Consider the following 13,845-nt stretch of genomic DNA (forward strand, 5'->3'; position numbering starts at 1 on the left):
TTCCACACGGCTTTAGCCCACCCGGACAGCACAAACACAGATGTCACGATGCTGTTCACCGACTATAGTTCAGCATCTAATACAATCATTCCTACAATCCTGATTGAGAAGTTGCAGAACCTGGGCCTCTGTACCAACCTCTTCAATTGTATCCTCGAATTCTTAACCGGAAGACCACAATCTGTGCAGATTGGTGATAACATATCCTCCTCGCTGAGGATCAACACTGACGCACCTCAGGGGTGTGTGCTTAGCCCACTGCTCTACTCTCTATCTACACATGACTGTGTGGCTAGGCATAGCTCAAATACCATCTATAAGTTTTCTGATGGTACTGTTAGATACCTCGTGGGTATCTTGTGATTGTCTTATAACCATGATGTAATTGAGTATCTGGTGAGCGTGATGTAATGGTCTTGTGATGGTGGGCTGATGTATTTTCCCGCCAGTGTGAGGTCATGTGGTGGCCTATTCCAACAGGTATAAAACGGGGTTGGGACGTCGTTTAAGTCGTCCATTACTCCGTTATGCTGCGTATTTGATTTCATGTCGCAGTTTTGTTTTAAAGTGGAGTTTTAGCTCTTACTGTAAGATACATTGTCGTTGTGCTGGCAGTTTTGAAAGTCACAGCCAGTTATGTTTGATGTATCTTCGATTTAATTTTAAAGTCTAAGTATTGGAGAGTGAAGATTTACCGAAGTACTGAAACCCGAAGGATCGAGTAAAATTGGTGTCATCGGCGGTTTAATACGGGATCGACCTTATTGGATCTTCGTTCCGGAAATATTAACCTGCATCCGAGATAGCCCCTGCATTGTAAGAGCAGAAAGGGTTGGGCGCAGTGTTATTCGCCAAGGAAAAGGTCAGTTCCTTCAAACCGTTTTTATTTCCTTCATCGTGAATCCTTCGGGTAAGGCATATTTCGGCTGGGATCAGCAGTAACGTCACATCGTCGAGGAATTCGTTACTTTAGGAAAGTGTCCTAATTGACTGTATAAATCATTTGGACTTTCGCATTTGTCGCTTTAAGAACTGTTCGAGTTGCCGTATAGCAGTTAACTTCCGGTTAAGTTAGTCGTTTGTTTACTTTTCATTTTTATTGAGCAGAGTTTAAATAAATGTTTATTTGTTTATAAAAAAACCTGTCTTAATTCTATATTCATTATTGCCGTATCATAACAATACAACCATTGTTGGTAGAATCTCAGCTGGTGACGAGAGGGTGTACAGGAGTGAGATATGGAAACTATTGGAATGGTGCCGCAACAACCTGGCTCTCAACGTCAGTAAGACGAAAGAGCTGAATGTGGACTTCAGCAAGGGTAAGACGAAGGAGCACATACCAATCCTCATAGAGGGATCAGAAGTGGAGGATGAGCAGTTTCAATTACCAGGGTATCAAGATCTCTAAGGATCTAACCTGGTCCCAACATATCGATGTAGTTATAAGGAAAGTAAGACAGCAGCTATACTTCATTAAAAGTTTCAAGAGATTTGGCATGTCAACAAATAGATGTACCTTGGAGAGCATTCTGATAGGCTGCATCACTGTCTGGTATTGGGTGAGGGAGGGGGCGTACTACTGCGCAGGACCGAAAGAAGCTGCAGAGGGTTGTAAATCTAGTCAGTTCCATCTGGGTGATAGCCTACAAAGTACCCAGGACATCTTCAAGGGAGCAGTGTCTCAGAAAGGCAGCGTCCATTATTAAGGACTTCCAGCAACCAGAGCATGCCCCTTTCTTACTGTTACTATCAAGTAGGAGGTACAGAAGCCTGAAGGCACACACTCTGCGATCCAGGAACAGGTTCTTCCCTTCTGCCATGGGATTCCGCAATGGACATTGAACCCTTGGACACTACCTCACTTTTCTTTTAATAAACAGTATTTCTGTTTTTCATGCACGTTTATAATCTATTCAATATACGTATACTATAATTGATATACTTATTCATTTATTATTATTATTATTTATTTCCTTTTTTTCCTCTTCTGTATTATGTATTGCATTGAACTGATGCCGTTAAGTTAACAAAATTTACGTTACATGCCGGTAATAATAAACCTGATTCTGATCCCGATTCTGATATTTTACATAAAAACATAGACCATAGAAATCTACAGCACATTACAGACCCATCGGCCCAAAATGTTGTGCTGACTATGTAGCCTACTCTAGAGACGGCCTAGAATTTCTTCTAAGTGAATACATCTTGACCACATGGCAACATTTAAGAAAAACTCCGAAACTTAACATTTTCTAGTCCAAATACTACGATATCAAACTACAGTGAAAAACGGAAAGCATTGAATTGTTGGCACTGGAAAATACATTTTTAAAAAATTGAAGATGCCAGAAATCTGAAATAACAACTCAGCAACACACATAGACAGAAGGCTGGAAGAACTCATCAGGCCAGGCAGCATTTATGGAAAAGAGTAAATGGTTGTCGTTTTGAGCTGAGACCCTTCATCGGGACCTGATCCCAGCAAATGTGGAAGGAAAAATAGTTAATGCTTCAGGTGCAGGGAAGTTTTATCAGAAGTGGGAAAGAGAGAAGGGTCAAGGGTGGATAATGGCGCATAATCTGACATTGCATTACTTCTCATGTTTGGAACTGCCATTCTACTTTTTTCTCTCAGTTCTGCAGGCCTCCTCTCTTATTTTGGTAAATCAACACTGCTGACGTACATTTTAATGGTCACATATCACTAAAAGTTATCTGTACAGTGTATAAATTTACATGCTACAATTTTTGCAGGTCACAATACACGCAAGTGTAAAACGACATACAGGGCTTTCAATAAGGAACTTAAACTTATTTGATGCAAATGAGACTTACATGGAGAACAGGTATTGCTGTCCAGTGTTGTCCATAGATTATCCCTAAAGCAAGGAAAACAGTATACAGAAATTAATAGGCTTATTTCCTATTCTGTCCAAGGGAAAAAACACAAAGCAACTCGATTTTTGAATGTCGTTCTTTTCAAAGCAAATATTTGTGGTAATGGGCGTTTACTTAAGATTGATTACGTCCTCACGGGTAAGGTGCATTGGAAAGTTGCTTTGTGTGTGAAGCAAGGAAATCAATTGTTCAGGCAATGGAAGAGATGTTTCTGTGCGGCATCATTAAACACGGATGAAGTTCTGGTAGGCTGTAGTGTAGCTAATGTTGCGTCCCTTTTTAAGAATGGTTCCAATAACAAACAATGTAGCAACAGGATAGCGAGCCCAACATCCGTGGTGGGAACGTTCCTGCAAAATAATTTCGGCAGACAGGATTTATCTGGTGGTCCTGGCATCCACGCAGAACAACCGGATTCAAGAACAGTTACTTCTTCTCAGCCGTTAAGCTATCAACACCCACATGTATTAACCCACACCTTCACAACCTCATTATCAAAACAGTGCTGTCAGATTGCCCTATTCTCGAGGTACTTCTCTTTCCTGTGCCTAGCGTCACCTTATGTACATGCAATCAGTCCACCTATATTAGCTAATATTACCTATTTATATTGATTGTGTTTTTAATTGTGTTCTTCGTGCTTATTGTGCTTTTTATGCTGCATTGGATCCGGAAAAGCAATAATTTCATACTCCTTTACACTTATATACTGAAGATTGACAAGAAAACTCCAGAATTTTGAATAAAAAATATTGGTCCTGCACTTAGAAAGGCAACGACTGATTAGGGACAGACAGAAGCTCCCTGCATTGAAAATAGACTCTGACGAATTTGATTGAGTTTTGCTTTCGAAAGAATTGATGTGGGCAGACCAAAAGGATTTACCTACATGGGCTTTATGATGGCCGTGGACAATTTCCCATCTGACAGGCTGGTTGGCCTTATCTCAAATAATAACGAGGCAGACTCAAGAAAATAACCTTTTACTTAATTTCGCAAAAATGAAGGAGCTGGTTATGGATACAGGAAGAAAGGAGATAGGCTCAACCCTATTGACATCAATAGTTCTGGAGTTGAGAGGGTGAGCAGCTTCAAGTTCCTTGGTATACACATCACCGACGGTCTCACGTGGTCTGTACATACCGGCTGTGTGGTGAAGCACAACAGTGCCTCCTTCACCTTAGATGGTTGAAAAAGTTCGGCATGAGTCCCCTAATGCTAAGGACTTTCTACAGGGGCACAATTGAAAACATCCTTACTAGCTATATCACTGCCTGGAATGGGAACTGTACTTCCTCCAATCGCAGACCTCTGCAGAGAGTGCTGCGAACAGCCCAGCGCATCTGTGGATGTGAACCTCCCACAATTCAGGACACTTACAATGACATGTGCATAAAAGGGCCCTAATTTGGGGACCCAAGTCACCCCAACCGCAAACTGTTCCAGCTGCTACCATTCGGGAAGCATTCAAACCAGGACCAACAGGACAGCTTCTTCCACCAGGCCACACTGGTAAACTTATGCTGGCACAATTACGTATCTAACCTATGTTGACGGTTCTGATGTATGTCTTACTGTACGTACTATTTATTACAAATTACTACAATTTGCATATTCAGACGGAGACGTAGCCTAAGGATGTTTACTCCTCAAGTATGTGAAGGATATAAGAAATAAAGTCAATTCAATCCCAGCGGTTAAGATCACATACTTTCCAGGTTAAGCTACTGAATTGGTTACAAAATAGCAGAAGGAGCCATAGTATAGAAACATAGAAAACCTACAGCACAATACAGACCCTTCGGCCCACAAAGTTGTGGAGAACATATACTTACTTTAGGAATTATCTAGTGTTACCCATAGCTCTCTTTTTTTCCCCTCTAAGCTCCATGTACCTATCAAAGAATCTCTCTTAAAAGACGCAATTGTATCCACCTCCACCACCGTGGTCAGCAGCCCATTCCACGCATTCACTACTCTCTGCATTAAAAAAAACTTAACTCCTCTGTACCTACTTACGAGCATATTAAAGCTATGTCCTCTCTTGTTAGCCATTTCAGCCCTGGGAAAAAGCCTCTGATTATCCACACGATCAGTACCTCTCATCATCTTATACACCTCTATCAGGTCACCTCTCATCCTACGTCGCTCCAAGGAGAGAAGGCCCAGTTCACACAACCTATTCTCATAAGGCATGCTTGCCAGTCCAGGGAACATTCTTGTAAATTTTCTCTGCACCCTTTCTATAATTTCCACATTCTTCCTGTAGTGAGGTGACTAGGACTGAACACAGTACTCCAAGTGTGATCTGACTAGGGTCCTATATAGCTGTAACATTACCTCTCGGCTCATAAACTCAGTCCCATTGTTGATGAAGGCCAATGCACCGTATTCCTTCTTAACCACACAGTCAACCTTTGCAGCAGCTTTGGGTGTCATATGGACTCGGACCTTAAGATCCCCCTGATCCTCCGCACTGCCAAGAGTGTTACTATTAATACTACATTCTATCATCATAATTGACTTGCCAAAATGAACCACCTCTGTAATCTCCTTCCTCGCTTCCCACAGTAGTCCTGTCCTGTTGATTTATCCAACTTGATGCTTTCCAAAAGCTCCAGCATATCCTCTTTCTTAATGTCTATATGCTCAAGCTTTACATTCCGTTGTAAGTCATCCCTACACTCGTCATGCTCCTTCTCCACAGTGAAGCAAAGTATTCATTCAGTACCTCCGCTACCTCCTCCGGTTTCATACACACTTTTCCACTGTCACACTTGATTGGTCTTATTCTCTCACGTCTTATTGTCTTGCTCGTCACCTACCTGCAGAATGCCTTGGGAATTTCCTTAATCCTGCTCGCCAAGGCCTTATCATGGCTCCTTCTGGCTCTTAATTTCATTCTTAAGCTCCTTCCTTTTTGTCTTATAATTTTCCAGATCTTTATCGTTACCTAGATTTTCTTTTCTTCTTGACTAGATTTCTATCTGCCTTTGTACACCAAGGTTCCTGTACCCTACCATCCTTTCCCTGTCTCATTGGAACGTACCTGTGCAGAACGCCATGCAAATATCCCCTGAACATTTACCAGATTTCTGCCATACATTTCCCTGAGAACATCTGTTCCTAATTTATACTTCCAAGCACCTGCCTGATAGCTTCACATTACTCCAATTAAACACTTTCCTAACTTGTCTGTTCCTATCTTCCTATCTCAATGTTATTGTAAAGGAGACAGAATTATGATCACTATCTCCAAAATGCTCTCCCACTGAGAGATCTGACATTTGTCCAGGTTCATTTCCCAATACCAGATCAAGTACAGTCTCTCCTCTTGTAGGGTTATCTACATACTGTGTCAGGAAACCTTCTTGAACACATATAACAAACTCTATCCAATCTAAACCCCTCGGTCTCGGGAGATGCCAATCAATATTGGGGAAATTAAAATCCCCCATCACAACAACCTTGTTGTTACTGCACCGTTCCAGGATATTTCTCCCAATCTGCTCCTTGATGAACTATTGTGTGACCTCCTTCCTGTTCCTAAATTCCTCCCACAGAGACTCAGTAGACAATCCCTCCATGACTTCCTCCTTTTCTGCAGCCGCGATACCATCTCTGATCAGCCGTGTCATTTCCTCCACCTCTATCTGGTTTTGGAGGATTTTTTTCAGACTTGCAAGAGAGTTTGTTCTACACGGCGGATAGTAGGTGCCAGGAACGCAGCCAGGATCAACGATAAAAGAAAGTAAGAGATAAATGTCGATCAGTGACTCTGTCTTCAACGAACTATGCACTCGTACTCCTAAGTTCCTCCCATTCATTATATGAATCCTACGCTGTTTTGACTTTCAAAATTGCATCACTTCATACTCATGAGCAATGAAATCCATTTGTCACTTATCGGCCCATTTCCATGTCTAAGCAAAATCCCACTATAATCTACCTAGGCAACACATACACAATTCTGGACTAACTCAGTAGCTTAGGCTGCGTCTACGGAAAAGAGTAAACTGTCGATGTTTCCGGACGAGTCCCTTTGTGAGGACTGAGAGGGAAGAGGGAGACACTTCAGTTAAAAGGTGGGAGGAGGGAGAAAGAGACTAGCTGGGAAGTGATAGGTGAAGCCATGTGGGTGGGCAAAGTGAAGGGCTGGATAAGAAAGAATCTGATAGGAGAGGAGAGGGGACAATAGGAGAAAGGGAAGGAGGAGGAGACCCAGGGTGAATTAATAGGTGAAAGGAAGTAAGAGGTCAGAGTGGTGAATGAGTGCGGGGGGTGAATTTTGTTCAGCAGAAGGAGAAATCGATATTCTTATAATCAGGTTGGTGGGAATCCAGACGAAATATAAGGTGTTGATTCTCCACCCTAATAATCTATGGTAACCTTCACAATCAACAAAACACAATTTCGTGTCATCTGCAAACTTATTAAGTAAGCTTGCCTATGCACATATAATTGTGTGACTGTGGATTTTATGGTAGGTTTGCTGGCTAAAGTAAAGAGCCTTATTGACGTGAGTGAATGGCAGAATCTGATCGAATTGACGAAAATGCTAACAAAGTCAAATGACATTAACATAGATTGGCACCTGATGCACTCACAGGAGATTGAAACAGACACTGTTTCAGGGCTAAAGCTGTAAAGAAGAAAAGCTGGATGAAAATACCATTCCGAGTGCTTCTAAAATTCGCTGATAGCTTTATTTGTTGTAAAATGCCTTGTCATGTCTCTCCTACTGTTTTAACAGTTGGAATACACTTACTTGGTTCTGTCAAGTCTTCTCCTGTTGACACCTCTCAACCTACACATTCAGGCGTTTACCCGTCTCCGCTAAACTAATATGATTCATCTGCCATTTGTTACAGACTCATACTCTGCAGACTATGTAACTCCAGTTCTCACCCATAGTCTTTGTTTACTCATCGAACCAACCGGTATCAACCATTTGCTCCCAGCTCTTCATCTCCCTAACTGAAGTTTTCCTTGTTGCCTATTGTGCTCAGTTTCTGTTCTCTCTTGTTTTGTGCCCCTCATGAATTGCTAATTTCTGGTCAATTATTAGCTTTATTTCACTGATATATCGTCTCTGCTGCTCTGCATTTGGATCCAGACCCCTGTTTAGGAGAATATTGCCTTCATCTTCACACTCTCCTCGCAATATATACCTACAACCCGATTTCTTGAAGGGCAGCTGCCAACGGATTACCCCGTCAGCTATACTTTCTATTTGTTCCAGTTCTGGTGATATCCTCATAAACAGCATATGATATGACCTATATTCAGTTCAATCACATTTATTATTGAATATGATCAACAGCACTATACTGAATTGTGTTATAAAAGGACCTTTAGGTATAAGGATGATAGAGTCATAAATCATCGAATTATGCCTATAGCAATGAATCAGTTTTATTCCTTGAGTTTGGTCTATATCCCTCGGAAAGGAAGGCAATGCAATGGAATATAAAGAGCACTGGAATATAAAAGCACGGATTTATGAGGACATGGTCAGATCACACGTGGAGAATTATGAGTCGTTTTAGGCCTATATCTAAGAAATGATGTGCCGGCATTGCGTTGAAGAGAATGATTGTGAAAATGCAGTGATTACTGCGAACGTGCAGCATCTGAAATGCTCCCGCGGATACACCCTTTGTTGCCACGCAGCTGCAATAAACAGCGACGAGAAAAAGTTTACGAAACGTGAAATATTTTCTTTGTTGTTCTGTATTTCATTATTCCCTTGAATTAATAAAAAAAATCAAATGTATGCGATCTTTTTTCAATTATCATTTTGAATAATTAAATAAAATAATGTGCCACGTAGCTTTCAGGCAGCGTAAAAATGTGCTGCTCAGATCAATGATAGGTCTGCACAGCTGTAAAAGAAACAAAGGGAACGTTGACTATGAGGAGTGTTTAAAAGCTCTGTGTCTTTACTCGCTGGAGTTTAGAAGAATGAGGGGGTTCTCTTTGAAACCTGTCGAATATTGAAAGGCCTCGATAGAGTCAACGTGGAAAGTCTGTTTCCTATTGTGAGTGAGTCTCGGCAGAGGGAACAACCTCAGAATAAAAGGACGGAGATGACAAGGCATTTCTTTAGCCAGTCAGTGATGGATATTTCGATATTTTCATTTCATGATTTATTTCGTCAGGGGGTATTATCATAAATTAATTTTGAAGAACTTTACTTTTAGTTCAGAAGCTGCGTTACTAATGGAAAATGATATCCACGTCTAAAGACGTCAGCATCTTGTGTACAGTATGAACTGCATGCAAACCGTAATCAAATTCCGGCGATAGGTTCATAAGTGTTTTCATATACATGCGCTTCTGCTAAAAAGTAACATTTTCTCACCCATTGTTTCTGTTCCTTCTGGCGTTGGCTGCAAGTGAATAATAAAAATATTAAAATTAGTCTATGCCTTGCTTTAAAGTCAAGATCCACACCTCATATCAGCCGCACTTAATAAAGAATGAAACATGAATGTTTAAACCCATTACAAAACATAATCTGTTATCGATATTCCCCTTTACATCTGGAAAGTTTAACCTGTCACTTGGGATAAAGGTTCAATATCCAATTGGCTGTCAAGTGCATAAAGGTCGCAATCAGATACCATAATCAACTGATGCACTTAAAGAAGCCTAACCAGTTGTTTTGTGTAGTCTAAGGTCAAAATGATGATATTCCCAAAGTAGAGGCACAGCGTCATAGAAAAGTTCAGCAAAGAAGCAGGTCTTTCGGCCTAGCTAGTCAGTGTCGAACCATTTCAACTGCCTGCACCTATCGACCTGCATCGGGACCACAGCCCTCCGTAGCCCTACAATCCACGTACTCGTCCAAACTTCTCTTAAACCTTGTTGTCTAGCTTGTATGCACCACTTGTGATGACAGCTCGGTTCACACTTCCCCGACCCTCTGTGCGAAGCAGTTTCCCCTCATGTTTCCCTTAAAATTTTCAGCTTTCACATTTAACCCATGATATATGATTGTAGTTCCACCCAACCTCAGTGAAAAAAAGCCTGTTTGCATTTAGCCTATCTATAGCTTTCATAATTTTTTATAGCTGTTTAAAATATCCCCTCTCTCTTCTACCTTCCTGGGAATAAAATCCTAACCCATTGAATCTTTCTGTACAACTGAGGTTCTCAAGTCCTGGCAACATCCTTGTAAATTTTCTCCGACCTCTTTCTACCTCATTTACATCTTTCATTCAAGTGACCGAAAATGCACATAATAATACTTCAAATTTGGCCTCACTAATGTCTTGTACAACTGCAACATAACAACCATCTCCTGTATTCAGTACTTTGATTTATGAAGGCCAATATGCCAAAAGCTTGATTTACGACCCTATCTACTTGTGACGCCATGTTCAATAAATTATGAATATGTATTCCCGATTCCTTTGTTTTACTGCACTCTTCAGTACCCTGCCATTCACTGTGTAAGACTTATCCTGGTCGGTCTTACCGAAGTTCGACACCTCGCACTTGTCTGCATTCAATTTCATCTTCCATTTTGCAGACAATTTTTCCAGCTGGCCCGCAGCCCTTAAGTCCTTCCATGCAGTCCACTACACCGGCAACCTTGGTGTCATCTGCAAATCTGCTGATCCAGTTAACCACATTTACATCCAGATCGTTGATAGAAATGATAAAAAAAACCGGACCCAGCACCGATTCCTGCTGCCTCCGGTCAGAGAGGCAACTATCTACGACCACAAAGCCAATGTCTAATCCAATTTACTATTTCATCTTGAATGCAGAGCGGCTGAAATTTCTTGACCAACTTCACATGCCGAAACTTGTCAAATGAAGTTTATGTAGAGAACATTGACTTCCAGGCCTTCATTAGCTATTCTGGTAACTTACTCAAAAAATTCTGTAAGGTTAGTTAGACATGACCTACCATGGACGAAGTCACGCTGACAATCCTTTATCAGTCCATGTCTATCCAAATATCTGTTTATCTTCCAACACCTTCCAATAACTTTCTCACTACTGACGTCAGGCTCACAGACTTATAATTTCCTGTTTTAGTTTTAGAGCCTTTCTTGAACAGCAGAAGATTAGCTATTGTCCAGTACTCTGGTACGTCATCTGCCGCTAAGGATAGTTTAATTACCTCTGTTTGGGATCCCGGAAACTCTTGCACTCGACTCCCGCGGGAACCGAGAGAAAACTGTTACAAGAATCACCCTTGCAATAATGATCAGTGAGTGGGTGATTCTTGTAACAACACCTTGTCAAGCTTAGGGGATTTATCCACCCTAATTTTCTTCAGGACAGAAAATAGCTGCTCCTCTGTAATCTGCATAGGGTCCGTTGAAGTTGATACCACTTTCCCTCACTTCTATAGACTCCGCATCTATCTTAGGAGTAAATACAGACGCAAAAGGATTATTTATTATCTCCCCATCTCTCTTGGCTACACACATGGATTACCATTCTGATCTTCTAGGGAAATAGTTATTGTCCTTTGCAATCATTTTGCTCTTAACAAATCTGTAGAAATCCTAAAGAATCTCTTTCACCTTGTCTGCTATGGCAAACTTTTGCCTTCTTTTAGCACTCCTGAGTTCTTTTCCAACTGTTCCCTTGCAACTTTGTGTAATCCAAAAACACCCCATTTGTTCCCGCTTGTCTATACCTGTGATGCCTCTCCTTTTCTTTTAACCAGGGCCTCAGTGTTCCCAACACTGACTATCTTTACCTTTTATTCTGACAGGCACGTACGCGCTTTGTACTCTCAAAAATTCACTTTTGAAGGCCTCCTATCTACCGAGAACTCATTTGTCACAAAACAGCCTTTTCGAAATCATACTTGCCAGATCCGTTCTGTTTTCATCAAAATGGCCTTTTTCCAATTTAGAATATCAACTCATGGACCAGATGTATCTTTTTGCATATTTACTTTGAAACTTGTGACATTGTGATCACTAGATGCAACGTGTTCCTCTACACAATGTCTATCACCTGCTCTGTCTTATTCCCTATTATTAGATCAAGCATCATGCATTGTGTCATTGGGACTTCTACGTACTGTTAAAGGAAGTGTTTCTGAATTCACTTGACAAACTCTATCCAGTCTAGTGCTTTTACAGTTTGGGAGTCCCAGTCAATATGTGCAAAGTTAAAATCAATTACTATAAATACGTTATGTTTCAGTCAACAATACTGCTATCAAATGTGTTCCTCTTAATCCCTCGGACTGTTAGGTGGTCTGTAATATAGCCTTATTTACATGGTCATTAATTTCTTATTTTTTAGTTTAAAAAATTAAAGTGCATTTATTTATTATCAAAGCATATATAAATGATACAACCTTGAGTTTTGTTTGTTGAACAGAGTCGCAAATCAAGGAGCCCGAAAGAACCAAATAAAAAAATAACGAGATCAACCCGCAGTGCCCACAGAGAAAGAGAAGAAAAATCGAAACATACCGGTAATATGCAAAGAATAGAACTGTGAATCACCAAACAGCATTCAGAAGCAAATTACGTCTTCAGATCGAAATCCTCGGACTAACTCGGAGTAGGCCTAAAGCCTCGGCATTCAGTTCAGCATATTAGAGGGGGAAGTCCCCGCAAAGTTCGCAGACATGAAACATATCACCCGTGGGTAGTCTCATAGCTTTAGTGTCACGGAGATAGCCGCAGGCCGTCATTATGATCACTATTATGGCTGAACCTCCACTTTCATATCTCCTCCTCATATAATATTGGGAAATATACTCAGCAGTTTTTTTCTAATATATTCCATTCTTAGTCCTGCAGTGCGATTGACAGTAGAGAATTTCACGTCCTTTATTCCACTCCCCGGTTCCATACATACACTGAGCAAGGACTCTCCCATCAGATATCATTGCCCTACTTACTTCCATCCATTCGTACCCCAGTGATTCCCATTGTGACGTTATTTCTAGATCAGACTCTCACAATGGTAGTCCTTGTGTTCCCTGCTTATCTGCCTTCATTCTGTCTCTATCTTCATCCTCCTTCCTTTTAGCTCACCTCACCATTACTATTCGCCACAATGTACAAGAAAAGCATCGTTATTAATACAATGTGTTGTATAACATTGCGTTTGCATTTCGATTTATTTTTATAGCATTTTTAGTCTCTGTACATGGTTGTTGTGTGTGAGCTTTTTTATACCCCATTAGACCCGGAAAATAAACAATCTTGAATCTTGAATATCTTCCGAACCTGCTGCATCTCCCCCCCACCAGGCCCACCCGTCATTTTCCTTCTTCTTCTCATTGCTCCATTTCCCAGTCTCAGCCCTCACTGCCTGTCTCAATGCTGGGATTCTTCACTTTCCTATCAGGTCTAGAGATAAAACGATGCCAGTTCTTTGTCCTACCTCCACAGGGAGAACTTGTACGAATTGGGGAGTTCATCAACCTGAGAGTTTCTTGCTCCTTAGGATTGCGTCCCCATTGGAGAAGAATTTTTTCGACCTCAGTTCTAAGTGACAGATCCCTATTCCGTGACGCTGACACTTGGCTTCAGCCATCGGTGACATCATCTCCTTATCCTGTCTGTCTAGAGGTTGGTAATTTCTATAAGACCCCATCTCAAGCTTTCATATTACGCTGAAAATGGGGGTAACAGCTTCACTTGCCAAACCTGCCACTCCAGGAATTACGCTAACAAACCTTACCTGCACTTTCTCTCCGATAAGAATATCTTTTGTCAGATAAACAGACTAAAAGACGCATAAAAATCCATTTGAACTCTCGTCTGGACTTCTGTATGTGGGCATGTTCTCCTAATTTCACGAAACCCTCCGGACTTCTGAGTGCATCTAAATTGGAGGTTTGAACCATTGGTATTCAAGGCTATCTAATTCTAATATGATCTTCATATTTACTGCAGGGAACAAGAGAGAAGGCTTCGATATAATCGCTCGGCCCTTAATTTCTTA

General features: G+C 41.0%; 1 protein-coding gene across 2 annotated transcripts in view; it reads right to left on the reverse strand.

Moving 5' to 3' along the window:
- LOC140715951 (uncharacterized) overlaps positions 1-13,845 on the reverse strand; it is a 50,144-nt gene that overhangs the window by 17,245 nt on the left and 19,054 nt on the right. For both annotated transcript variants that reach the window (XM_073028550.1, XM_073028549.1), the window contains exons 6-7: positions 9,269-9,296; positions 2,842-2,885 (exon numbers count right to left, since the gene is read on the reverse strand). In XM_073028550.1, the coding sequence (XP_072884651.1) occupies positions 2,842-2,885; positions 9,269-9,296 (72 nt within the window). The remainder of the gene's footprint in view (positions 1-2,841; positions 2,886-9,268; positions 9,297-13,845) is intronic.

Source organism: Hemitrygon akajei, chromosome 24 (genome assembly GCF_048418815.1).
Source record: "Hemitrygon akajei chromosome 24, sHemAka1.3, whole genome shotgun sequence".
Lineage (NCBI taxonomy): Eukaryota > Metazoa > Chordata > Chondrichthyes > Myliobatiformes > Dasyatidae > Hemitrygon > Hemitrygon akajei.